The sequence below is a fragment of the Bombus vancouverensis genome, chromosome 16, assembly GCF_051014615.1.
Source record: "Bombus vancouverensis nearcticus chromosome 16, iyBomVanc1_principal, whole genome shotgun sequence".
In the NCBI taxonomy this organism is placed as follows: domain Eukaryota; kingdom Metazoa; phylum Arthropoda; class Insecta; order Hymenoptera; family Apidae; genus Bombus; species Bombus vancouverensis.
The window spans coordinates 8,674,264-8,701,241 of record NC_134926.1 but is presented as its reverse complement, the minus strand read 5'-3'; the positions used below and the strand labels follow the sequence as shown (position 1 = coordinate 8,701,241).

Below are 26,978 nucleotides of genomic sequence, written 5' to 3'. Positions count from 1 at the left end.
GGTCCTAGGACACAGTATTAAAAAAGAAAAATAGAATTCGATAATGAAAATTGATTAGATAAATTGCAAATGAAACGCTGCCTTGACGCAACGTTAGTCCTTGATGGGTTGAAGAGGGTGGAGAAAAGCGAACGTGAAGCCAAGAGAATTGGTTCAGTTTGTCGACGGTCTCATTCCACAGATTTATCAAATTTTTTGTCACGTGCGTGGCAAAAGGCGCGAGAGGGGCTCAGCTGGGCTGCATAACATTAATGCACCTGCGATTGGTCGCCAGTCGGAGGCTCGACCGGACCGTTTAAAAATAAATTACCACTCTGTGCAGTGTCGTTGCGGGTTAAATTGAAACCGGCCAGTGCACTCAGGAAATTTACGCCGGCCGTGTTCGGGTTCTCTGGTTACACTCATCTCGTTTACGAAGTCGTTTCTCGAGCATCGTCGTGCTCGTACCCGCTTCTGCTCTCCTTTATTCGAGAAGTGACGCACGATTCAAAGCACGTGTGACTGATTCTTGCGCATTTTACGTCGCGTTTCGCGTTACAAGATCAATTCCGACTATCATCTACACATATACGCGCAACCACGACGAGCGAACCTAACCTCAAAATCGTTCGAGCTCGTATCTGTATCTTCATAAAACTACACTTCCTACTGGATTATCTGTCCGATTTTACTGAAAATAAAGTATGATAAAGAATATTTTTCATCGCAGTAGTAGTGTTTTTTTTCATGCGTATAAATTGTTCGCGTGGAGTGCAACTTGAAGAATCTTCTTTGGCATGGTGCTAGAAGAGTGATAATGTACATTTTATAGTGGATTTATTTTGTGTGGAAAAAGAGTCTCGTTTTCACTTGTTACTGTGTCGATTATTCGTCCGACAATGTAAATTGAAATGAAGAGACCGATCTGAGAGAAATGATATAATTAGTGTGGTACGCATACGTAAGTGATGTGTAACGTCGACTTGTTTTCTCGTCGTGTCCAATCATCGTTTTATTCGTGCCGCTTATTGCGTCATGGATTTGGTTGGACGAAAACGTATTTGCTCGTCGCAACCTTGCACGCTGTGCATCATTGAACCTTTCGTTCCTCTAAAAATGTGAATTGAATAATACGTCAATTGCGTAATGTCGTTGATAACGTGAAGAAAAATACGTTGGACGTTTTCTTTTTCTTTTCTGAAATCATTCCCTGTAAATGTTTACATACACGTATATTTGATTAGATATATTCAAATTATTGCGATTATTATTATATCTCTATATTATTATGAATATCCTTTCTTGTGCTTCAATAAGTCCATGATACATTGTATTTAAATTATTGCGAATTTCCTTTTAACAAGTATTATGAATGTCCTTTCTTGTGCTCCAATAAATCTATGATCTCTACTGTATTTAATTTATTGTGAATTTCTTTTTAGCAAGTATTATTATGAATGTCTTTTCTTGCGCATGCATATTATGCACTACTGTACCTATCATATCTTTTTTTCAAATGTTCTCAGGTCATATGCTAATAATATGTATATCTACATGATGTGAGACATGTTAGTGAGGCAGCCTTAAAGTGAAATGTTTCGTAGTTTACCAGATAGGGTGGCAGGGCTGTATTATGCCCATGGCCTGTTTTGTTCATCTCATCCCATTGCAATCATTTCATTGGCAATCTCGATTGTATTACTATGCTGGTTAGTAATACTGCTTCATTTGTATCCTACAACAAATAACAGGAATTAAAAAATAATTGCCATTTTTTTTCTATAGCTCTCCTTTGGTTAATGTACCAATGCCTGGCAATGTGCCAAGGACAATAATTAACCATACTATTGTACCTGAAAATAATACAGAGAACTCTGTGTTTTATGTGCAACAAGTGGTATTAAGGGTTGGAGTTATACCATGGACAGAGGAGTTAACACTGATGGATGCTTTCAGAGGTCCACTGTATGAAGTTTTTAATCTTTTAGAAATCATACAGAATTATCAGCATCCAAAAACGTAAGTTGTTTGCTTTTAATTGACTCTTTGAGTTGTGTTATGTCTTTATTGTTATTATTTCTTCTAGACTAAAGACACTAGGTCAAGTCTGCTTACATATTGAGGCAGTTAAAAAAAGAAATGGCAAAAAGTCAGAAGTTTTGCCAGAATACAATTGTTTGGTTCTTTCACCTGCAAATCTATGGCAACGAAGTATTGAACTGTATGCACAAGATACAAATCTTATAAATACTATATATTCGTACCAGGTATGACAACAGTAGATTGAATAAAGTCCAGAAATAATAAAATATCAACAAAGATTTGCTGTAATTATAAAATTATGTTTTACAGAATCTACAAAAAGGTAAAATTAGTTTAGCCGAAGTAATGTTTGGAATGAATTTAAAAGAAACTGGAATTAAAAGATATCCAATTCGACTTAGACAACGGATTTTACAATATGCAGTAACTATTTACTTAAAGGACTATGACCCTGAGTAAGTAATTAATTGACAAGTATAATTAGTTGACAATTACTTTTCATATTACTTGGTTGTTTGTATTTTCAGGTTTATAAAAGGATTACAACATAGATTGAAAAGTTACTATCATCTTCATCAGATACAAAATGATAATGCTACTTACATTCCAATGGATGAAACATTACATATTCTTTATCCTGGTGAATTTAACTATAGTGACTTTTTCCCCCTAATGATGACATTTTTTGCTTTGTTTTTCTATGTTTATTTCTCTGTGCGTAAAATAGAGTTAGTGAAATCAAAGATTGGAATAGCTTTTAGTGCAACAGTAACAGTGATAGGTTCTTTGTCTATGACTGTGGGTATTTGCTTTTTTTTTGGCTTAACATTGAGTTTAAGTGGAAAAGAAGTGTTCCCATATTTGGTGATTATCGTTGGGCTAGAAAATGTGTTGGTATTAACCAAAAGTGTAGTGAGTACTCCAGCACATTTGGATGTGAAAATACGCGTTGCTCAAGCCCTCTCCAAAGAAGGTTGGTCCATTACCAAAAATTTGCTTACAGAAGTGACAATCCTGACAATTGGATTGTTTACTTTTGTGCCAGCCATACAAGAATTTTGTATATTTGCCATTGTGGGATTAGTCAATGATTTCTTCCTGCAAATGATGTTCTTTTCAACAATCCTCGCTATCGATATTCGACGGACTGAGTTGTCTAATGAAACGTCGAAGTTTCACTTGCCCAACATACCAACTACGCGTAAGCAATTTACGACGACCATAACGAATAGAAAACCAAATATTTTCCGATCAAAATCTCATCCGAGATTAAATGGTTTATCTAGTGGCCCGACGAATGTCATAGCTCCAAATACACAAAACACTCATACATTTGGCAAAATTCCAAAACGTTTACGTCTAGTACATTTCTGGGCAAGAACTCGAATATTTCAGCGTGCCTTTATGGTATGGATGGTTGTCTGGATCAGCATGATCATTTACAATTCTGGCATTGTTGAACATGTTATACATCTAAGTGAAACATTAAAATCAGAATCAGATATTGATGGATACACAGTAGATAGGTCTCAGTCTTCAAGCAATTACGTCGAATTAAATACCATGAAATCAGTGTCAATTGCTTCTGAAACCATTGCTCCAGATCATTTGAACAAACAGGTAATTTAGAGACCATCTGTTTATTTTATTTTAAACGCTAAACGTATGGAATTTCCAGAACATAAATTTTAATTTACCGCGTTTTTTTGTACGTTAGGATGATTTAACAAATAATATTACCGATGAATTGAATAAATTAAGACCAGTGGAATTCCCACCTTGGAGTCGTTTATCACTTTATCACTGGTCTTCGATCCTTTCAATGTACAACATCTCTGCCGCCGGTGGACGTATAATTGTATTACCTACTATGAAACTGTCTCATGCTGTCAGTCCGCAATTAGTGAAACAAATTAGTAATCCAAATGATGTGCAGCATTTTCAATGGCAGAGTTTTGCGACTGTCGCCTTCGACCCGTTAGATTTCTCAGGTAAGTATATATAACATAAAAGAATTATCAATACAATTAGCGACACAGTCATTCAGTTAAAAATTTATTACAGATATGGAATTACCAACAAGGTCAGAAAGTCGAGGATTTAACGCGGATGCTCCTTTCATTCCCTCCAGTCCGATGGAAATATTTTTAGCGACAGTGCTATGTCTCATTAGTATTATTGTCGTCGCGTATACCATGGTTGTCCTCTATAGATGTATTTGCTCGAGAAATTACGCCGAATGGCGAGCAAGTTGGTATCAGACAGAAAAGGCACACGATTCAGCAACACAATTGGTTTTGGAGGCATTACCCCTAGTTCTTGAAGGTCACGCTCAAGAAGTAGAATGCATCGCTACAGACGGCAACACCATAGCCAGTACCTGTTTAGCTGGACACATCAAAGTGTGGGATGCAACATCGGGTGAACAGTTAATTCACATAGATAGAAAACAGTTCTTTAGTAGTCCTAATAAAAACTTGAACCATACAACACCGGACGTGGATGAGTTAATGTCGGATTACGAAAGTGGTTCGCCACCTTCGAGAGGGGAGATGGAGAACACTAATCCGTTTGGATCGTACTACTGGCCAGCGTCGACTGTCAACTGCAGAAAATCCTCTCCTGGATTATATAATATGCACAGAGGACAAAATGATAATAGAAAAAGGCATTCAATGGGAAACACACTGGATTATGATTATCAAATCAATGAATTCAACTTGGAGAAGAAGAAAAGTGGTCGTAAAAGTTTGGACAACGCTTACGATCTTCCAGACTTAAAATCAGCGATAAATATCAAGTTTACATCGATGAAACAATTCCGAGCACAGCAATATCGCGAGCAAGGATTCGATTTTGGTGACCAATATAAACATCTTTTTGAGGAACATAATAGGTCTATAGACGAGCTGCAGAATTCAGGGAGTTTAGAACAATTGTGCATTCCTAGTGTACAGTTAAACTCGCCCGGTGTAGTGGACAATGTGACTTTTGTGAATATAGATAAAACTATGCAAATCTCGCATGCAGTGTCTCCTATTTGGTGTATGGACTATCAGGAGAACCTTATAGTCGTGGGTTGTGCAAACGGCAGTTTAGAATTTTGGGAAGGTACTACAGGTAAATTTAAGGTGAATATTACAAAAAATCAATATCAATAGCAATATTAATATTTTAGAAAATAACAAAGTAAAAATTAATGAAATACTTTAGTGTTTGTTCGATGACGGATCAGGGCTCGGAATATCCGTCGTAAAATTCATCGGCAGTAGAGTGGTGGCCGCTAAATTAAACGGTTCCATTGACTTTTTACAATTAGAAAGTTACAGTGAAGGTCAACAAATTGACTGGGGCTTCACCTCCTATAGAAGAAGTAAGTTCATTTGTTACTATTTAAATATGCTGCTCTTTGCACTGTTACTTTTTTTTAGCTCACGTCAGAACAGGAAGTGCTGGCTCACCTATGGATATAAATAACATCATGCAATCCGAAGAAGACCTTCGTTGCATGAAAATTAGCTCTCATAAAGCACACCAGCAGGCAATAACGGTGCTTGACAGCGAGGGTGGTCGAGTTTTAACTGGTAGTCAGGACCACACTCTTAAAGTATATAGGTATGTATCTTTGTTTCATGATTTCTCTGAAACGTCCGCTAATTACGCTTACTTAATTTCAAATTCAATTTCAGGCTGGAGGACCAGTTGCCATTGTATACCCTCCATGGTCATTGTGGCCCCATATCCTGTCTATTCATTGATAGGGTGAGCCCTATGACGTCCGGCAGTGGGTCTCAAGATGGCCTTTTGTGTGTCTGGGATCTCTTAACTGGTATTTATATTATATCCTAGATAACAAATCATAACTTTTTATAACAAAATCATGTTTTTATTTTTTGTTCATAGGAACGTGTATGTACAGTATACAAGCTCACGATGGTGCTATAGCCGCTATTACGTGTTCCGTGTCGTACGTGATAAGCATTGGCACTGATGAGAGGTTATGCGTATGGGAACGATTTCAGGGACACTTACTACATGCTCTTCCAGCACACAGATCAGCGTACAGTTTACAGTTAGTCATGTTAACACATCATTTACTCATAACCAGCAGTCAGGTATGTGCATATATTCTATTCTAATGAGATGAAATTTTTATTAGTTTAGCAGCTTTCGTAGCAACCCTTTTGCCACGTAAATATCGTGTGGGTAAGGTTCATGAAAATATGAGATATGTTTGCAATTTGTACGATTTCAGGGATCACTAGTAGTTTGGGACGTGAGGACGGGAGAGCCTGTGCGCGAAGTGAGACTGGGTCACACAGATAGTTGTATTTTCGTAAAACAAATGTTAGCGTTAAGAGATAGCGTAGTGTGCGATTTTGGTCGACAATTGCGAATAGTCAGGTTCCCATTGGTCTCTGATAAACTAGATTAAGATCTGTATATGCACCATTGTACATAGCTCTGTTTCGTTTCTTATTTAATTTTAATATTTGAACAGCGTTATACCATCTATGGAGATATAGATTTTTACACGACGTACATTTTACATTTGAAAATTAGACACACACTTTTAATATGAATTTTTTACACCAGACTACACCCGTCATGATCGTCGCCTTAATACATTTGTACCCTATCGTGACAGGTAAAGAGAAACGTGTAGAGTATATAAGTATACTTAACCCTTTCTATGAACCGCTACGAAAAATCTTCAACGATTCTCGAGATGGTTCATGTACATTTGAATATATCGCTAAAGGCAATGATACACGATAGAGATCATATTTTTAGATAACTAAACAGAGAATCGAATAACTTTTGATATCTCCGTTCGTTGCCTAAATAACAAATAAAAAATATGGCTGTGCTATATTTCGAGGCATCTAATTTCTTTCACAGCGCGATTTATGAGCATTTTCATAAGCGTCGTTTGTTATTTTCCTTCCTATTTAAACAACTTGGGAGTAGATCCATATGCGGAACTGATATTTTTGATTGTTAAATCGGAGTTGCTAAATACAGATATGTGCTGGAATTTCACTTCTGTATTATGCAAGCATCTAGACTGCGGATATTTATACTCTTATGAGAAATTTGAGGGCAATAATGCTTGGCGAAGATGTATAAAATATCCAAATTTACTATGTAGATTTTTCTATTATATAGGTTCTATTAATTATTAATTATATTCATAAAAGTATGAATTTGCATAAATATCTGCAGTCTAGAAATAACGATTAGTTAGTTCATAAGCAGTACACTTATCGGTTTATTATAGAGGATCTTTCAACTCCATGAGTTTTAAGAATCAATGTATTGCATAACAAATGTCTAGCGTACGACGAAATTTCATTCTGTCTCTATGCAATTTTGTTACACGGTCTAAGAGTGCCTTTATTCAGTCTTTATTTAATCTAATTAAATATAAACGTATCTTCGTAAGGGGCTGTGGAAATGAATAAAACAGATCACAATCTTCTGACGCTTGGCCCCGTCGACATGACGTCAATGGAGGCTTGCAAATTTACAATTATCTAGAATCGTACATTGAATGTTGATTCATTTAGAGCATTGACAGAAAAATATGTAATTTAATTTCTCCTGCCAAGAGTCTTTCGGAATTGTTGAATTTTATTTTCAAGAACCGAGCTCTTAGGCTGGAAGAATTGAATATTTAACATCCTATGTATTAAATCATGTAGTCTCATTTAGTTTTAGCGATCTATTTTTATAATAAGAATCATTTACTTTCGAACGAACGAAAATGGGTCCTATTTTGCATACATATATAATATACATATGTATCACCATAGAAGATTTAATATGTAAATTGTCTTCTCCGCTTCGCGATTCGCTAAGGTTCAAAGGGAAGAATATGTATATTTTGGGACACATAACGATGCAGAGTGTCGCCAATGTTTTATTCTTCTGAGAGGAAGTTGTACAAAAGCGTTCGAATCAAGTCCAAGTGTAAAGTTTGAAATATAGAAAATTATTGTTGAAGAGATCTTTTAATGTTACAAAAAGGGTTCCCGGCCATTAGCTGCATATACGTTTGAAGGAAAATTGCAGAAGTTTATTTTAGATTTAAAAATATGATGTTTTTATTGCTCGCAAATTATGTGATATACAGACTGCAGATTGTATGCAAACTTTTATTGTTACGGCCAAGAATTAAAGAAATGGAACTCAAACAGAGATTCATTCCACTTACTACATATTATAACAAATAATATGCTTTAGATGTTTTATATGTAATATCTTTCTTAATCTATTTATAGTTAATTCTAATTACTTTAAATTTTAATAGAAGCATAGAACTTTGAAGTCTAGCGATACGTAGTTGTTACTTGGACTTCCACTTGTATAATGAAACTCTGAATAATTTATCAGAAAGATGCGATCATATTTTTAAAACATATACAACAACTTCCACACTTTTATTCGAACATTTCCAGTTAATTGTCAGGGGACTCTTTGGTTAGGTTTCGAAGTTTGGCATGTGTGTTATGAAATGAATGTTAAAGATAGCGATCTATATGTCTTTAGACTGAATTGTGTGGCGGTACGTGTCAACAAATTTCGTTTTATTTTTCTGATACAAGTTCGAGGCAATTAGCGTTGGGTCATGCGTCTATTAAAAATAGAGATATATATTTTTCTTAACCAAAGTTATAAATCATATCAGAGATCATGACACGTTCATATTCATAGAAGTCGTTACGCGAAAGAAATAAAAAAAAAAGCAAGGATAAAATAATTGAAAAAAAAATGAAGAAGATGCTTTTAATGACACAGTTGGCTGGCTAACGTTTCATTTAGGATTTCGCGTGATTTTTATATTTATTTAATTAATTTAACATGTGCAAATATGTCGTACACCAGATATACAGTTCTTAATAAATTCTCACATTTACTACACCTCGAGTTACCTCTAGTATCCTAAATGAACTCGTCGCATGATTGATCAATAAGCTATGAATAATTATACAGATTCAGTTTTTCCTCATCCTATCTGAATATTATAACAAATACGTTACATTGAATATTTCATTAGAAACTGCAAGTTTCTCATAAACGCTTCAAAATTCACAGTCTGTTGATCAATTTCCTCTATCCTTTCTTTTTCTCCTCACTAAAACAGATAAATTATTAATGCAGTTTATGGAGGTTTTTCCTTTTTCTTTTTTTTTTTTTTTGAGAAGGGAAATTTTTACTATCTTTTATGAGGAGGATACGTATGATGGAGCTTTCCTCCAGATAAGAATTATACTATTGTAGTGTGTAATTAAGTTTCTTGGCAGATCAATAGGTGATAGTACAAGTGTAGTATAATTCCATGATCAGACTACGTGCGTAATATCGTTCAATGACATATTATGCACAACACCATATTTTGTAATTAATATTCTTGATAATAAGACATAGAAATATTGGTTTGGCAACTAAGTGATTGCGGATTTTGTCATTACCACCTAATGATAAAATCCGCAATCACTTAGTTGCCAACCGAAATCTCAAGTAGCAAACTGGTTTTATCGGTATTAGGGGCAATGAATATTCAATAGGAAATAAATGACAGATTCTCGTATCATTAACAGGCTCTTAAATTCGCGCGTCATACAAAGTTATGAGCTTCTATTCGGATAATTATTAAAATAAGGTTTTTATTTTATTTCTTTCCTTATTTGAAATGACCAAATATTTGGCAAATAAATTACCTGAAAGTAATTTATTTGTCAAACAAGACAACCTTATCTTCCAATAAGTTATTTCAAGTGAATTGAAATTTTTTCATTCGTTATACCATTCAACATTATTCGATGTAACAAGATGAGAAATTTGAGACATTTTTGAAATTTGAATAGTCGTCTTTCAAATATTTCAAGATTGTAAGAGTATAATTTTCTGGAGGAAAAAACAATTGGAATTATCGTTCTTACAACAAAGACTTACACAAGTTGGCCATGCACGAACAGTTGGAAGCTAATTGCCTGTTACAATTGATAAACATAGCGTAGACGAGAGTAATTGATCATATTGGACTGGCAAGAGCACATAAGTAGCTTATTTGTAATAGACGGCATGCCCAATTAGCGCAGTCGATTTTATCTAAATCATGCTTGAAAGATATATTCCTCTTTCTGTGATACATAGTGTACTTAAATTCTCTGTAACAAAGGTAGCAAGTTTGATGATTAATTAATGACACAGGAATATAAATTATAATGAATTTTGCTAATATATTTTTCTTTTATTCTAAAGATCAATAAATTTCATAGACTACTGTGAAACTTATTACATAAAGAAAATTTCAAAGAATTCAATATCAATATAAAATTGCAATAGATCTAGATCTAGATCTAAATCTCTGAATCTTCATATAAGTAAATTCAAAACGGTTGGATAACTTTTGTATGTTAATAAGTTTGGGAATACGATATTAGATTAGTGTAATTTATTTTGAAATATTGCTATCTGTAATTTAATCCAGGCATTTATAAGATTAACTGGCTGAAAATAAAGATAAAAAGTTTTCCATAGTGTCAGTGGCAATAAACAACAGGTGTTAAGGATAATTAGCATATTGAGAGCTGTCTCAGTTAGCATGAAGAATTCTCAATATATTAAGTTTGAACTTAGCAGAACGATTGTTTTAATACACTAATTAATTAATAAGCATTTGCTGTGTACTTACATTGTCATTACTTATACATGTAGATTGCTCAAGTAATCCAATGATGGTCAGATTGTGTTAATTGATTATCAAGACAATGAAGTACTCAAAGATAAATAGTTGTTACAAAGCATGTATCATGCCTTTTGTATCAACATTCAACTTCCAAAGTAAGACTCAAGTTTCTAAAGTAACTCAATAAATTCTAAGATACTAAAGAGGACACTTTTCCTGATAGAAGAAAATCTAGTTCAATGAAGATACCTACCTGTATGACATTATAGTATTTGAATTTTTCCAATATTTTTCAATGATCTTTAAGATAGCAGTAAGAACCCTTTTACCCAACAAATTTCCTGTGAACCAGTTCAAGCTTGCATTCTAAATATTCAATGCAACAAAGTCTCAAGCCACTTGAGTGAATTTCAGGATATCAACAAAGAGGATACAAGATGTGATTTCCAATAGATTGAACTACATACAACATCAGACAAACATACAGTTTGATATTGTGGCCCACTGATTTCCACAAGCTGTATCAGTGATCTTTAGAATACCAAGAATTTCTAGTAGAAAGAACAATTTCTAACACTTTGCATGGCTCAGTTTGAGTCATCTTAACACATAAATATTCAGTGTGATATGAATTCACTCCCCAAGCCACATACTAATATACTTTATTCCTAACACTAACAATGCTACTCCCAATACTTCACAGCATCCAATTTGAGCGAAACATGACATCAAATATCGCTACTCAGTGCAATATTGAAGAGAATGCGTCTAATCGAACAAAACCCAAAACCTACTCTTGCTACTCTAATATTTCAAGTCAAGACGTCTACTCCAGCTGACCAACTATCGCTACCAGCTTATCAGTAGAGCCACCAGGAGCCTCCGAGTCATCCACTTTGTCCCAAACTCTAAATTCAACGTTGCTGCCTTCCACTGCTACTCGTCTCTCCCCGCGTTGATCTGATCAATTTGCAAAGAGGATTAGAAAACACCGGCCTCCTCATTAGCGCGAAGACTATGCGGCAAGCTGGAGGTGCGACAGACTGATATTCGCCTGACTGAGGCTGACCCGTCACATGTGCTCGTTGATGAAAGCGAACGTGTTTGGTGGAGGAGGAATCGGAAGGTGCATTCGAGCTGTTCGCTTTCATTAACAGTTTAGTGTGTCAGACAAGAGTCGGGCGAAGGACTAGCTGGCTGTGCTCTCGGCTTGCAAGCGGAAGTGGTCGTGCAAACGCTCGTTGTTGCCCCGTGAGACTCGGGCCTGGCCGAAGAGACCAGACGACTGGCTGCAGCTCGGGAAATCGCGTTTCCACGTAAATACGAGAAAGAAGATAACCAGGCCTCGTGTTTGCATTCCGCACTGTCCATAAGACCTTATTATCGCCGTTTTCTTCGACGTTGGACGCGATCGACGCTTGGCAAGGCGATCTGGTCGTTTGACCTGCCTCCAGTGGCTTTTCTCGACTGCAACTTGTCAACGTCGGAATTTTAGTCACGAGCGAGGCACGCGAGCGAACGATCGACGAGGCTTTGGGAAACATTTGAACGCAAGGCTGGCGCATAGACGCGGATTTCAGTTGCAACGCTAGGATTTCCGAGCAAGGGAAGTCACAAGGTGAAGGAGAGAAGTGAAAGTACCTGGGATATTCGGCTCGTACTCGTAAATTCTACGGTTCTGATCAAAGCCAACCAGCTGACACAGTAAAAATCATCGTTACAGAAAATATCGGAGGAAAGCAACTTTTCAAATATCTCTCTGTCGTCTGTCAACGAAAGTAGAACTCTTGGACTCTTCGCGATTAGAAGAGATCCGCGCGATGTTGGAATAAGAAGAATAGCAAAACAAAATAGCAAACAGAAGCTCTTGCAAGATTTTCTAACGTCTTATTTTACACGACAGCACGATTCTCGTGATTGTAAAAGATGTGAAAGACGAAGGCATGAGAAGAATGCGAATCGGCGAGGATTAAGAAGACGAATGAAACATAAATTCTCTTTATCGAAGCTGGTCATTCGTGAAATCGTCTTCGATTTTTTTTCCCCCCCAGAGGAAGAGCAAGTTGAATTATTTTTTGTGAGGACAATCTTGACAAGATCTGAGAGGAAGAAAATCCTGACAGGATCTCATGAGATTACCCGAATTCTTCGATCGTTATTTGCAAGCAGAAAGAAGAAGCTTGGCGGCATAGTAGCTGGTGCAGAACGCGCGAAACAAAGAATGCGCTTGTGAAAGAATTTTGAAAACAGCTCAAGAACAGTAATTTACGGTGTACACTATCGATTTAGAATGGCGCAGCCAGGAAACAACGATACCACCAGGTCTGTAAATTCTTCAAGTTTTCTACTAACATTGAACGTCTGTGCGATTCGCAACGAGGAGAATAAATTTATCTAACGAACTCGTTAATCTTCAGAAATAATTGCCTTCCTCGCTTAGATAATTCTGTTTAACGGTTATTTATACGGTATCTTGTAAATACGTAAGTAAAATTCAAACAAACTATCGACCGCTCTTATATTCATAATCCAATATATTATACATTGGCTGATAACTTTATCAGAAAAACGCCTTGCCATTCGAAGGACGAATAATTCAGGCGCCTTGTATTTAATTTTTAAAGAAAAATGCTGAATTTCCTGATGATATTATTCGACAAATGTTCTTTCAAATCGCTGCTTACAGGTCCTGAAACGAATAAATTTTTCCGATAAGAATTTCAGTTTACCGATATTTTCTTCAAAATATTTAATAATAATTTCAATGCTACTCACGATAGTATGTAACGTTTATTATATAATATCACTATTTAAATAATACCGTTGTTAAATACCTTTTTCTAAAGTTCCAAATTGGACAATTTCTATGAGGATTTTCATTTAACAATCGCTTCTTTCGTTCTCTGATATTTGTTTGAATTTAATGCTGGGCTTTTCGATATTGTTAATATCGATATATTATTGCTATATGTTAATAATATTCCTCTCGCTAGGAAGTACGAGTTTCAGCAAGCAATTCATATCATTTTAACATGTTTTTTTATCTTATTCTTCGCTGTCGTTGTGAAAGCAAAAAGCTAGCAACTTGCTAAGAGAATAATATTAAAAAAATTCCAAATTAGAGAGAAAATTGAATTATTATTATTTTATACTGCGTTCAACGTTTGATAAACAACTTACTTTTATTCGATGATCCTATCTTGATTGTATACTGCTGTTTTTTTTTTTTTTTTTTTTTAATGGAAAAACTACTGTTTTCTATGGAAAACACTGCTGCTTTTTTTTACGAATAATTATTCGTTCCTCTTTTTTTCTCTCTCAAAAAAAAATCACGGATAACCAGACGAAAATTCTCATTGTAGGAACAAAAGGCAATTCTTCCAGCTCTTTTTTTTCTCATAGCACCGGTAACATTATTGCAGGTTGTTACGTAACGCGATAGTATTCCATAGCTTTGGTCACGTGAATGCTGCACTTTAGTGTCCTGTAAAATATTTTCAGTTTGCCAATAGATTTGGAAATCGCAAATTATCAGGAACGAGGACTTTGAATGCTGTGGAGGAAGAATTTTTAATTTTGTTTTAATTTTGTCAAATTTCTAAGATCTCGAAACTTCGCGCTTCGAATACTTGAACTTCCAAACGTCTGAACAATTGAAAGTTAAATATTCAAAAGATTTCGAAGGTTTTTCACATTTCTAAACGTTGGAGAAAAGATGTCAGACTTTGTGCTAAATCGCAAATTTCTTAAACTTTTATTATTAAAATCTTCAGTTACACAAAATTTCAGAAGTCTGTAAGAAATATGTCGAAATGCGTTCGAAGATTCGACCTTTTTAGTTAAAGCAATTGGGTTGGCAACTAAGTGATTGCGGATTTTGTCAATACCTTGTCATTAGGTGGTATCGAGGAAATCCGCAATCACTTAGTTGCCAACCTTAACCTATAAAACGTGCAATCTTTGGCAAGCTAGAACTTGCAAACGCACTGAAATTTCTGAAGTTTCAAAAAGACGAAGAAAATTCGATACTTGTTAGCCATGTGATACGTGTAACATTGGAGAAATTCTTTGCATCGCATAACAAACAGTTACTTTCACTTTAAACGGATTCTATCGCGCATCGAGCATCGTGTAATTCTTCTCGTGTCGCTTTAGTTTATGCTTCTGACTGTTATACATTCTTTCGTACAGTTACGTGTAATCAAGATGAGCAATACTCGATAAATAGTCATCGAACATGAAACAAGCTTCCAACATTAATAATAACAAAGCGTTCCATTCGAGTGCGCTGTTGTATCGGATTACGATATCGCGTAAATCAACGAGTGCTTATGTGTGGATACTTTGGTCGATTTATAATAACACACGAATATCATGTCGATACGTGAATTGAGCCAAGTTGCTCAAGAGAAACCTATTCATAGTTACAACCCTCTATTCTTCTTTTTTTTTATTATTATTTAATTTGTATTTTACAATTTATCCAGCTGGACGTTTAGTAAATTTTTCCAATTTTATTGTTAAATAACACGTGGATGGCAACGGGATACCATCTTCGAGTTTGACTATTTTATTTCTTTAGTGAGGTCAGTGAGGTGTTTTCTTTTTAGTCTTCTCTTTATGGGAGTTTTACTCGCTTCGGCAGCCGGCTGGTTTGGATGTGTTGCCGTTCTTTCCTTGTATTTTTCTGCGTACCTGGCGATTTCTTCTTCGACTGTTGGTATTTTTAAGTCTTTGTGTATATCCTCCTTTGTGTATCTTCGATTGTAGCGCCTCTAGTTTATTTATGTGGCTGATTACTGCTGTCCCCCATAGTGGTATTCCCTACGTCCAAATTGGTTTTATTATCAGTACATCTGTCTTCTTTTTATCCGTATTTTCTCTGTAATTGATTTAGTATGTTGTTTCCATGTAAATTGTGTGTCTAAGCGGAGTCCTAGGTATTTAAATTGCTTTGTTTCTGTTATGTCCGTGCCATGCAATTGGATATTTGGTCAACCCTCCATGGTGAGGAAAAATTAATTAAACACACAGTCGTGATCGTGTGATTTTTATTTTGCAAAAAAATATCAACCCGCAGAACGACTCTTACGTTGCATAATTATCAATTGTACAAAAATCAATGTATAGTCATTAAGTTATATATTATAATAGCAAGTTGTAGATTCGTATCAGGCTTGTAATTATTTTACAGAGAACATGCATCGTCAATTATAGTAGAAAACAAGCATTAGCAGTTATATCATGAAATAAGCGATTGAAAAATATTGTAAAAGAAGAAGAAGATAGAAAATACAGGAAATAAGAAATAAAGCTACTTTTCCCTTCTAAATGAAAATCTTCCAACTAAATCTACTGAATTTCAGATGATTAGAGCTTGCTAGCTTCTTAGATAATTTAGCCCAATTAATCGCAGGTTAAGACCAGAACAATTACTTGTTATCTTCTTCTGGCATCAACTGCTGCGTATCGTACGAAACATAAGTTCATTCATATTCGTTTAACACTTTATCGGTGATCGATCAGGATTATTATTGAGCTCTCATCGTTCAAATGAGATAGCCAATCCGTCAAAAGGCTAATTAGCCTGGGATACTGTTGCTAGAACCACGATGGTCTCTTCGTTGATCTCAGTGAATCTTCTCTGTGCTATATACAAGGTGTGTCACGACATACGGGACTCGCATCGGTGTAGCCAGGAAACGCAAGACACGAAAGCAACGAGAAAACTTGGCAACTAAGTGATTGCGGATTTTGTCAATGCCACCTAATGACAAAATCCGCAATCACTTAGTTGCCAACCTAACTAACCTGTGTCCCACCTGATTTCGAACTTTCAAAATTAAAGCTATTTTTGTATTTCGATAATTTTTTTATTCCGTCAACAGCCTATTATTAATCAGTAAATGATAAAATGTTAATTCCACTAAAAATTGTAATACTTCGACGTTGTTCTGGTTTCGACAACGAAACACACTCTGTGAAGGATCGGGGCAAAGAGTCGCGCGTACTGACGAAGCTTTTCTCGTACGTTGCCGCAACGTGAAATATTTTCTAACGTTGCAACGTGCTACTGGCTCAGATATGACGCGACGAACGCTTAATTTTCAAAGCCAACAGAAAGATCGAGCGGTGTTTCCCCGCTTGAAGAGAATTAACATTCCTGGAAACTATTGAACGAGCTAACTGTCGCAGCGTTTCCTAACAGCGCGCGTGCTGCTGTTTGTCCTACGTTTCGCACCAAACAAGAAAATCTCGCGACAATAATCGAAACGTTGTACGACCATCCGTAGCAAATGAGCTCCTCGGAACGCGATCCTCGCCTTGGTATCGTCGATCGTCGTTGCGAAATGATCGCTTAACATCTGTTTTACTCGTCTTTGACGCAACCGACCGTTGTTCGGACGTGGAATCAAAAATGACAGGTGACGATTGCTGTCTTTCATGGGGAAGCATTTTTTTAAATGAGACGCAACCGGCCAATTGGCTTATTATTGGGTTGGCAACTAAGTGATTGCGGATATTGTCATTAGGTTGTAATGACAAAACCCGCAATCACTTAGTTGCCAACCCAATAGTTTCATTGGTTTCTGTTCTCTTTGTTCGAGGCAGACTTGGGAAAGATTCGATGGATTAAGAGGATCAAAAGGATTCTGCCGACATCGAAGGATTAGAAGGACTCGAGCGATATTTTTGAGAAGTCCGAGTTGAGGCCACGAGTGACTAGCCAGCAAAATGGCAATCCAAATGGCACGTACTTCTCTAGAATTTGAAATCGTATAAAGACTATCGTCATTTGGCGTGTCGTTTAATTGATTATCGATGCATGATTAATGCTTTGAGTCGTACAAAATTGCATAAAAGCATCCTTCATCTGCAGGCTATTAGAATATGCATCGCTAAGCAAACTATACGAATAGGTTAGGGTTAGATTGGGGTTAGGTTGAGGTTAGGTTAGATTCCTTTCCTCAATGAACATTGTAGCACGATTATGTGGTTATTTTTCTGTGATTATGAGGTAAACCGTGGAGCATTGCTAACAGAATGCAAATAGAATAATGTCCTTTCCTCTGTGTTGCACAAACGATCAACTAAAAGATGAAATTTGTGAAAAATTTGCATACACGTGTGATCTCCCATATATAGTTATTCTACAAACAACGAGTGTAACTTTATTTCTACCTGGACATTGTACCTGCGATTTTTTTAATACACGTAGACCTGAAATACGATTTATGCAATGTTATCCAACGACAAAATTTCGTTCGTACGTCTGAGGACTTAGATGCATTATTTTAGACTGGAAATTATTTAAACGTGCATGAATCTTAAAGCGAAATATCGTTTCATAAAAAGCGAGAAAAAGTGACTGGAACTTCTTCAGGTGCGTCCTTGGTCGAGCAATTACGCGATCATTTCCTTCTTCGCGTGCGCACGTTGATTGGGGTAAAAATAAACTGTAAGATGCAGATGAGACTTCATCGATGCCATTAAAAATTATCATCGGCGGAGAAACGGGGAAGGGAAATCGGAAGATAAATTTACCTGTCGTTTTCCCTAAGCCGAATAATCCGTTCGTAATAGTTCGAAGAAATCGCGGTAGAATGAAAAACGCGGAGCACGCGCGTGGCATCAAACGAACTCGTACGTAGCCGAATTTTGTGGAAAGTTGGATTAACGAACTGATAAAGTGAAGATAAGCGACGATAACTGCTGCTCTAATACGCGTGAATCACTTCCGTAGAAGAATAGAAAGACGTATTTTAGAAAATTGATAATTGGCAATTTCAAATTGGTCAATTTTTTAAATCCTTAAAGTCCTCCATTTGGAATTTTTGTTCAAAATTAAGAAAAGATTTAATGCAGATGAAAACGTGAAAAATCGGTCAGGTCCACAGATTTGCTGTAAATTGGCAAATTCTCAAATATAGAAATATTGCTATTGTCGAATATCAAGATTAAAAAATTTCTCTCAAATCGATCAGTTTTTGAAGTTTCTCAAAATTATCGGCTCGGGAGCTAGAAAAATTCAATTAAACTGAAAAATAATTTTCTGAAAGTACAACTTCGAGAATCGAGCAGTTCGAATCGAAATGTTGAATCCGCTTTTAAATCAGATTTTTCTTCATTTTTCTCCTGAGATTCTTTAAATCAAGGTCCATGAATTTTTCACGAAACTCGACGCGTTCAAGGCTCTTTCCTCAACGATGACGCGTTATGACGGTAACTGGACACCATGAAGGTCGTATCAACATGGCGTCACGTACAAATACCGATTACGATAACTGTAAATGGTTAAAATGGATAATGAAAATTTACTTTCTTACAAATTTCAGATTGCTTTGTTATCTCAGTTCTGGTCGATGATTCTTCATGACGAAGATTGCTTGATTTAAGTTTCGTTTAAACAAAGTGGAACGTAGGAGTAAGGAGCTTACAAATGTATAGTAGATATACATAATTGCAATCAACATAAATATAATCATAATGAACGCAGCAATCTGTTGCGATAAATGGCTACAAAGCATACTTAATGCCAATTCTAAAACAAGTTGCAAATTGTAAAAGAGATAAGAAAATGCCTGTAGAATATGGCAGACTGAATATTATAACAGTATATTGCACATCTACTTTTATACTTTTTTTAATTAGCTTCCTTATTGTCGTTTATTATCTTTCATATTATTTTTCGTTACGAAAGAGATTGTTCAGTTGGACTAAAAAGCCAGCAGTCTTACGGTTCTTTGAAAATAATCAGGATTTTTGTAGTTTTACGATACGTCGTTGGGTAACGGCGAAATATAAAGGCGATTACTTTTAAATCGATCGATATTTCTCGAGATAAAACTAATTCCTGGATTAGGTGCTTCTTAGGAAGTACGAACAGGATCAAGATATCACTACAATCCTCTATTTATCTAAGCAAACAAAACATATACATTCGATTACCGCAGCAAGATTATATCTCAACGCTGAGACGAAACTTTCGCGTAAACTGCAAATTTGTAAAATATCATTTTTATTATATTTATAAGTGGATTCAATAGTCGCAGGTATGTTTGAAAAATAGACAATAAATAAGGGAAAAGCGATAAGTAATTCAAAGGATACAGTAGCAATTATTTATATAGATAGATATGCATATCGCGGACTAGTAATCGGCACGTGTGGCGCTAGTGTCGCACCACGAGTCATAACCTGAACGAAGAATAAAATTGCGATTCAGATAAGAAGAAAAAATTAAAAGGCGTTATCGTTTATAATTATAAAAGTCTCGTTCTCACGTTATTAGTAGCTGTCTTTAATATGATTTATTGCTGGTTTTCAAATCGTTCGTACACACGCGATACACGTAATATATGAAACTTCATTTTAACGTGGCATCTACAAATAAAATAAATCTCAGTAGATAATACCGTGCTACAATCGGTGGCGGGGCGAATCTTTAGAAATCTTAGCCAAGATTATTATTACTTTAGCTATATCAGAAATTGTGTTCTTAATCCATGATAAGAGAAACGCGTGCTCCTCGAATGCCATAGGAATGTCGATAAGCTTTATGACGATGTGAAAGCATCAGTTTACACGCTGCTTGTTAAAACGTCGTTCTTAAGAGCCAATGTTGCGTTGACCGAGCATTTCCACAAAGAACAATCCAAAGACAACAGCGTTTCTTTGAAGAGAGGAAACCAAGATATCCTAAACAATCATCCAGCTAATTAAACATCGTCGCGTAGCTATCGTAAAAGATACATGGAAACATCGTGTAATCACGTTGTAACTAATCGAGGGAGCATTATTTTCACAATTTCACTCGACGATGTGAATCGAAATGACGCAGCAATTCCTAATTCATCTCATCGTAGACCCGAGATCGCATTGATAAAACCATATAAAACGCGATTAGAATAAAATGAGCGTGTAGGACAAGGATAATAAGGATCGTAAATATTATCATGGAATTATGCTTATCGCGCCAGAAATATATATCGCATAGGCGTAAGAACATAATAAGCTCGTAACGAGTTATTTTCGCTAATCTTTTGATACGCTACAGACGCCTCCTTCGATTCCATTCGTGCGCTGTGTTCGGCGCTCGGGTCAAATCTGGCCCAACGAACCTTCAAGTGTGCGAACACTTGCTTACTCGAGTCATCGAACTGGAATTGCGTCAGAATTAACAAAATTGAACTCTGATGATTACGATCAGAAATATTAACATTAGTGCGTTAGTGGCTAACAATGTTAGCGTTACTATATTAGTAGTTAAGTATGTTAAGTATATTAATAGTTAAGTATATTAACTATACTAGTAGTTAAGCATATTAAGTATACTAGTAGTTAAGTACACTAAGTATATTTAATATACTTATTATGTATACTTGTAATATTAAATTGATACACAATATTAAATTATAATTGATAATAATAATATAATAATGATATTACAATTAAATACATATACGTCATATTGCTTACTAATATTTATAGTATATTTAATATAATTAATATGCTTAACTACTAATATACTTAATATACTACTAGTATATAAATATATTTAATATACTTATTATATTAGTAGTATATTGAGTACATCTTTCACATGTCAAAAGGAAGCTTTGTTTTAGCACTGATATTGTTAACTACTAATATATTTAATACACTTGGTATACTAGTAGTTAACAATATCGATGTTAGAACAAAGCTTCCTTTTGACGTGTAAATGAAATATAAAAATAACAGGCATTCGCAGTCTAGTCACGATATTTAATAATACTGATGGAAGTGTACTATACTTTTCTACATGCCACTTTTCCTTTCACGTGCAGCCACCTGTATGACTGCATAACCGGATCCCTCAGGCGATCTAATCAACACAGAACTCGTTTCAATGCAAGTTATGATTTTCACTTCGTCTGCTGTGAATCTCCTTTTCTAAGTTTTGTAATAGACGAAACAGGTCTGCCTCATACTTCCTCTCCTTTTTGTATCAATTTATCAGATTATTTTGGCAACAATTTTGTCTATTTTATATATATATATATTTTTTTTAATTACTAAATTTTAGAAACAATCCAAATTTTAATCCCATAATTTGCCGAGGGTAATTACATTTCATATTAAAAGTACAATAAACAATTTATTTATAATCACAGTGAATATAAAAAATATTTATTATAGAGATTTATTATTCGCACGTAAAATATGAGATATTTTCACCAAATATGTATTCTCCGTGTTATACTGATAAAATAATCTTCGTCTCATTTTATGTCATTTTTTTATGTCATGTTTCAACTTATCCACATTAGTGACAAAATTTCCAAAAATATAAAAAATAGTGAATTTATTGATTGATAGAGGATAATTCAGAGTGCCAGAAATTGTTTGCCAAATTCTCGATAACAAAGATGATCGATTATTTTTCTTCAAGTATCGTTTATGTTGACACGTTCTACGATAAAAGTTAAGTTCAGATTTCATCTGGTCGATGTTTCTACGTTTCAGCACCGGTAAATGTAACATTTGTAATTTTTTAATTCAAAACAAATAGAATTGTACAATTGTCGACATTTACAGCAAGATGATAAATGTGAGCAAGTCGGTGTATTTATTTCTTTAATTGACCTGGCAAACCGGTCATTTGAAATTTCACAAAACACTGAGAGAACGCACTTGTAGCATCGCTTATGCAACCGCAATAGTCGAGAGCCTCCGGTTCCTTTCACGCAAAAAGAGAACTATGTCAATGACGAAAAAGCCAGCCACTGATGATGCTAGGCACAGGTGAACGACGAGCGTGAATCTTCTTGCAACGTGAATTTTTCCCTTTTTAGCAAAAACGTTACTGTAAATTACAGACAAATCTGGAAATTGTATTTTTAGAAAAATAAGAAAAAGCCTATGAAAATAGTAAAATAATCTATTAATACAAATACAAGTAAAACAGTATATTATTATTATTAAAAATTGTAGAATTTTCAGATAATAATTTCTCATACGAAATTGTACAATTTTTTATCATATTTTTCAATTTTTTACTTTATTCAATTTCATCATATTTTATCAATTTTTGAAATTGTACCATCTTTCTGTAGCATAATTTTTCCGGCTACAATTTCGTCAAGGTTTATACATTCGGAAGAATATTTCAAGAATTTTGTAATAATTTTATTCCACAGATACCACACTTTCTCAATTGCGATTCTATTGGGTTGGCAACTAAGTGATTGCGGGTCTTGTCATTAGGTGCTAATGACATAATCCGCAATCACTTAGTTGCCAATCCAGTAATTACGACGCGTTGGAAAATTTGTCGGAGTCAGCAAGGGCAGGTTTTGGATTACGGGTTTTAAATTACCCATTTAATGTATGGAACCCGACCGGGTGGAACTTAATTGGGCGATTGGATAACCATTGCGCAATCGTTGTTAACCCAGTTTCGTTGAAGAAAGAAAATCACGTTCAATGGAATTAAACCTGCGACTCGGTGTTGATCCAACTACGCTCATTTGGACCCCATCTGTCGTTGATCCACCTGTCTGCATCGTTAGATGTACACATAGAATCTGGATAACTTGCAAAAATTTATCGAAGTATCTTTCGTTCCAAAAATAGAACACAGAATTTTGTTCGACAATGCTAGGTGGGATCATTTTTGACGAAATTTATTGAAGAACGTTTGGTGCCAAATATCAAATACGCTATTTTTTCTTTAGCTGACAGACAAGGTCCCTTGGGTTTGGCATGCCCTTTCATTGAAGCACTTTTACTAGTTTCGTCATTCTGTTTTGCGTTTTAGCAATGACGAGAAAACGTCACCTGCTGAGCTAAATGGCATCTCTGAGGGTCTGACAACGTCGAGGCTACGCCAGGCATTTCCACAGTTCTGTGCGGTGAGCGCGAAGAACCTGCTCATGCTCACCTTTGGTTCAACATTGGGATTTTCCACGGTCCTAATCCCAGAACTACAAAAGAAGAACTCTGAGATCCCGGTCACTATGGAGGAGTTGACGTGGATAAGTGAGCATGTTGTTTGCTTGCCTTGAAATTTAGATCGACTTGGCAGCTGAATATGGTGCACCAAAGTCAGCAGGACTCGAATTAATATCCGGCTTGAAATGTCAAAACTAGGCTGATCTCAGAGCATCAAAGTCCAACTGACTGGGAGACCAGATTTAAAACTGATTTGAAAGGAAATCTGACTTTAGAGTGTGACTAAAAGCATCAATTTAGACGTCTGGCTCGTAATTAGGCTTCCACAGTGGAATTCCTTTCACTTCTGTCTTATATCTGGCCAGCTTTTCATGTCTATCGACTACGTAAACTCGTAGAAGGTCATAAAAGCCTAGAATTCATGAAACATTCTCCTTATACCAATACAGGTAGCCTGAATCTGTTCCTGGTCCCAATCGGTTGCTTCGCTAGTGGGCCAGTGTCGCAGTTCCTAGGACGAAAGAGGACCATGATGCTGACCACCATTCCATTTATAGCAGCGTGGATCATCTTTTACTATGCGACGACAGCTGAGATGTTGTTTATAGCACTGGCCATGACTGGTCTAACTGGTGGTCTTCTAGAAGCACCTGTGATGACCTATGTGGCAGAAGTGACGCAGCCCCATTTACGTGGCATGCTATCCGCCACTTCCACCATGGCTGTGATCCTGGGCATTTTCACGCAAATGTTGGGTGGCAAATTAGGCAACTGGAGGATTGTCACCATGATCAATCTCATCTATCCACTTATTTGCTTAGTTGCCCTCTGCCTGGTGCCTGAGAGTCCTTATTGGCTTGTTGGTAAATCCTCTTTCTTCCTTACGATGCAAATGATTTTACGTTTGGTCCGCAAAATATGTAGTATGACGACTTTGACTGGTGTTTCTAGCGTTTAATCTCATGGACCTTGTAGTTCAGTTCAAGTTAGACTCATAGTCTCCGCGGTTCAGTTCATAACTTGCCTATAGTTAGGATCAGACTCGCCAAGTTACATTACAACTACGCTGTTGCTGTTGTATGAATTAGCAGCCTAAATTAGTCACCGATTTAAGTGTCGTGAAACGATTTTTCAGCAAAAGGCCGCCAAAGGGAAGCCGAGCGAGCTCTCTGTTGGCTTCGCGGTTGGGTCAGTCCGATCCACGTACAGTCGGAGCTTCGAATCATCTGCCAAGATGTACAGAAGCCAGCAGAATCCAAAGAAAAGATATGGAAATCCTTTGGCAAGAGAACCTTCTACGTGCCTTTCCTCCTGGTCAGTAGTGCCTTCTGCATTGGCGCTTTTGGAGGAACCAGTACTCTTCAGACGTACGCTGTATTGATCTTTGACAGTTTAGACGCGCCTCTAGACAAATACACGGCTGCTGTATTTCTTGGCCTAGCAGAATTGGTAGGGACACTGCTCTCTGTGTGTGCCATTCATTTCACCGGCAAGCGGTTGCTGACATTCCTTTCAGTCGGTGGTACCGGCATGTGCTTCTGTTTGGTGGCTGTCTATGGCTATTTGACTCAGGCTGATATGATCAATACGGAGAGTATTTCTTGGATTCCAATGACTTTGCTGATTGGAGCTGCCTTTCTATCTCACGCTGGAATCAGGCTGCTTCCATGGGTCCTGGCTGGTGAAGTCTTTCCCGTAAAGGTAGGTTTGCCATCTCTCAAATGCAAATTTCAGTCAATCGTGAGCACAATTTTGCATAAACGTAATCCAAACACAACTCGAACCAAAATCTCCTGCATGGAAATCGGTCCATCGTTTCCTGAACATCGTCCTAATTTAACCTAAGGATTCCCTCACGAAAGTATGTCTATTTTATTAACGCAAACCTAAGGTAAACAATATTATCTAACTAACGAGTCAGGAAGTTGTGAGAAACTAATCTTCTGACAATGTTCCGATTTTGACCCAGGTACGAAGTAGCGCAACAGGAATGGCTGGATCCATAGGCTACATCTTCAATTCCATCGCCAACAAAGTGTACCTGTACATGGTCAACGGGATGTCTCTTCCAGGAACCTTCCTCTTCTACACTTTAATTAACTTCGCTGGCGGAGCACTCCTTTACTTCATCCTTCCAGAAACAGAAGGCAGATCTCTGAAAGAGATCGAGGAACACTATGCTGGTATCCAAAGTTTGAAGACCAGGCCTAAGAAGGAGGAACTAGCTTTCAAGGAGAAATGGGCTGCCTCGAACCCCGCAATAATCTACGACGACACCGAAAGCAAGCTTTGATTTTGTGGAAACCAAAGTGGTGATTAGTATTGTCTCCCTGAAGCTGAACGCCTGAATGGTACAATGCTAACAGGGACTCGAAGTGTAAAGATTTTATAGCGAGTTCCTTGTTTATTTGACACTGTGTTCAAAAACAGTGGACGATATTGTGAGTGACTGTAAGCATGAAAGCACTGAAGAAAGTTAACGCGTTGAAACGTCACTTGAAGCTTATTTATCGAGTTATAAGTAATCAAATTTTATATACACTGTTAGCTGACTAGGTTAGGTCAATGAATTAGTCGACGGATTTTTCAAAAATTGGACAGTCTGGAAACTGGACAGTTTAAAAATCTAATTCTTTAATATTTCTTACTGCCTTGGTGCGTAGAATTACAAATGAGAGAATAGTCGAATTATAGTTGGCTTTATGTTCCTGCACTCTACGAGGGCTGCAGCGACAGCTAGCGAGGCAACGCCAGACGATGCACACTTTATCGAATTTTATCGATCGAAGACAGTTTTATTGTAAATAAAGCGTTGAGAAATATTTTTAATATCGTGATGTATGTGGTTCACAAGATTGTGTTCATGCCTAATTTCAAGCTAGATGTGCAATAAAATGGCACGTATTGCAAAAATATTTTCACTTTAAATCACAATTTTAATCTATTGATCTATTAATCGGAGAAGTGAAAGTTCATTTTATTTTATTTGTTGAAAAGAAATGTTATTTGCAAAATTGTCATTACGAGTTTAGTCATTAAGACCTTAATTAAGAGACGACCCAGTTCGCAGGTTAAAATTATTTATTTTTGACAAATTACACAGTGTTATTATCAGTGGACACCAGCACTTTAGTTTTGCAGTCAAGATTCTTGCTCACATTGGATTTTTTGGATTGTGGCTTTTTGGTACGTGGTTGTTTGTTGGATTTCGGTTTGAAGAACCGATCGACCACATCCAGAAAATTTTCGTGTTGCAGAATGTTGACGATATTAACAATTTTCTCGGAGATCTGTGGGACTTTTAAATTCTGAGTCTTTAGTCTGC

At 36.3% G+C, this 26,978-nt stretch overlaps 2 protein-coding genes and 1 long non-coding RNA gene across 9 annotated transcripts; 2 read left to right on the top strand and 1 right to left on the bottom strand.

Annotated features, from left to right (window-relative positions):
• The first annotated feature begins 234 nt into the window (after positions 1-234).
• On the top strand, positions 235-8,946 carry SCAP (SREBP cleavage activating protein). Of its 3 annotated transcripts, none has more exons than XM_033342268.2 (13): positions 235-930; positions 1,506-1,688; positions 1,765-1,998; positions 2,066-2,246; positions 2,332-2,477; positions 2,550-3,642; positions 3,740-4,013; positions 4,087-5,153; positions 5,236-5,395; positions 5,454-5,637; positions 5,712-5,851; positions 5,926-6,137; positions 6,278-8,946. In XM_033342268.2, exons 2-13 carry the CDS (start codon positions 1,573-1,575, stop codon positions 6,455-6,457), a joined length of 3,987 nt encoding a protein of 1,328 aa, XP_033198159.1. In that variant the 5' UTR covers positions 235-930; positions 1,506-1,572; the 3' UTR covers positions 6,458-8,946. The 3 variants fall into 3 exon arrangements, with proteins under 3 accessions (XP_033198159.1, XP_033198157.1, XP_033198158.1); XM_033342266.2 differs by having other exon boundaries at positions 235-940; XM_033342267.2 differs by having other exon boundaries at positions 235-1,191.
• LOC117161061 (uncharacterized) lies at positions 5,728-15,345 on the bottom strand. 5 transcript variants are annotated; one of them, XR_013060262.1, is made up of 7 exons: positions 14,605-15,345; positions 13,898-14,270; positions 13,552-13,805; positions 10,724-13,406; positions 9,982-10,196; positions 8,958-9,160; positions 5,728-5,867 (listed from the first exon to the last, which is right to left on the bottom strand). It is a non-coding gene; the product is annotated as an uncharacterized LOC117161061 (long non-coding RNA). The 5 variants fall into 5 exon arrangements; XR_013060259.1 differs by lacking the exon at positions 5,728-5,867 and having other exon boundaries at positions 8,606-9,160; positions 10,724-10,887; positions 10,971-13,406; XR_013060258.1 differs by lacking the exon at positions 5,728-5,867 and having other exon boundaries at positions 8,606-9,160.
• On the top strand, positions 12,898-26,484 carry LOC117161059 (facilitated trehalose transporter Tret1). Its single transcript, XM_033342269.2, has 5 exons — positions 12,898-13,039; positions 23,520-23,740; positions 24,103-24,516; positions 24,789-25,354; positions 25,623-26,484. Exons 1-5 carry the CDS (start codon positions 13,008-13,010, stop codon positions 25,944-25,946), a joined length of 1,557 nt encoding a protein of 518 aa, XP_033198160.1. The 5' UTR covers positions 12,898-13,007; the 3' UTR covers positions 25,947-26,484.
• The last annotated feature ends 494 nt before the right edge of the window (positions 26,485-26,978 follow it).

Excerpts from the sequence above, each read along its gene's own strand:
- LOC117161059 (XM_033342269.2), top strand. The coding sequence starts at position 13,008 with ATGGCGCAGCCAGGAAACAACGATACCACCAG. Across the intron at positions 13,040-23,519 it reads GGAAACAACGATACCACCAG|CAATGACGAGAAAACGTCAC; the intron begins GTCTGTAAATTC and ends TTTGCGTTTTAG. Across the intron at positions 24,517-24,788 it reads GAGTCCTTATTGGCTTGTTG|CAAAAGGCCGCCAAAGGGAA; the intron begins GTAAATCCTCTT and ends ACGATTTTTCAG.
- SCAP (XM_033342268.2), top strand. The coding sequence starts at position 1,573 with ATGTTTCGTAGTTTACCAGATAGGGTGGCAGGGCTGTATTATGCCCAT. Across the intron at positions 5,852-5,925 it reads TGTCTGGGATCTCTTAACTG|GAACGTGTATGTACAGTATA; the intron begins GTATTTATATTA and ends TTTTGTTCATAG. Across the intron at positions 6,138-6,277 it reads TACTCATAACCAGCAGTCAG|GGATCACTAGTAGTTTGGGA; the intron begins GTATGTGCATAT and ends GTACGATTTCAG.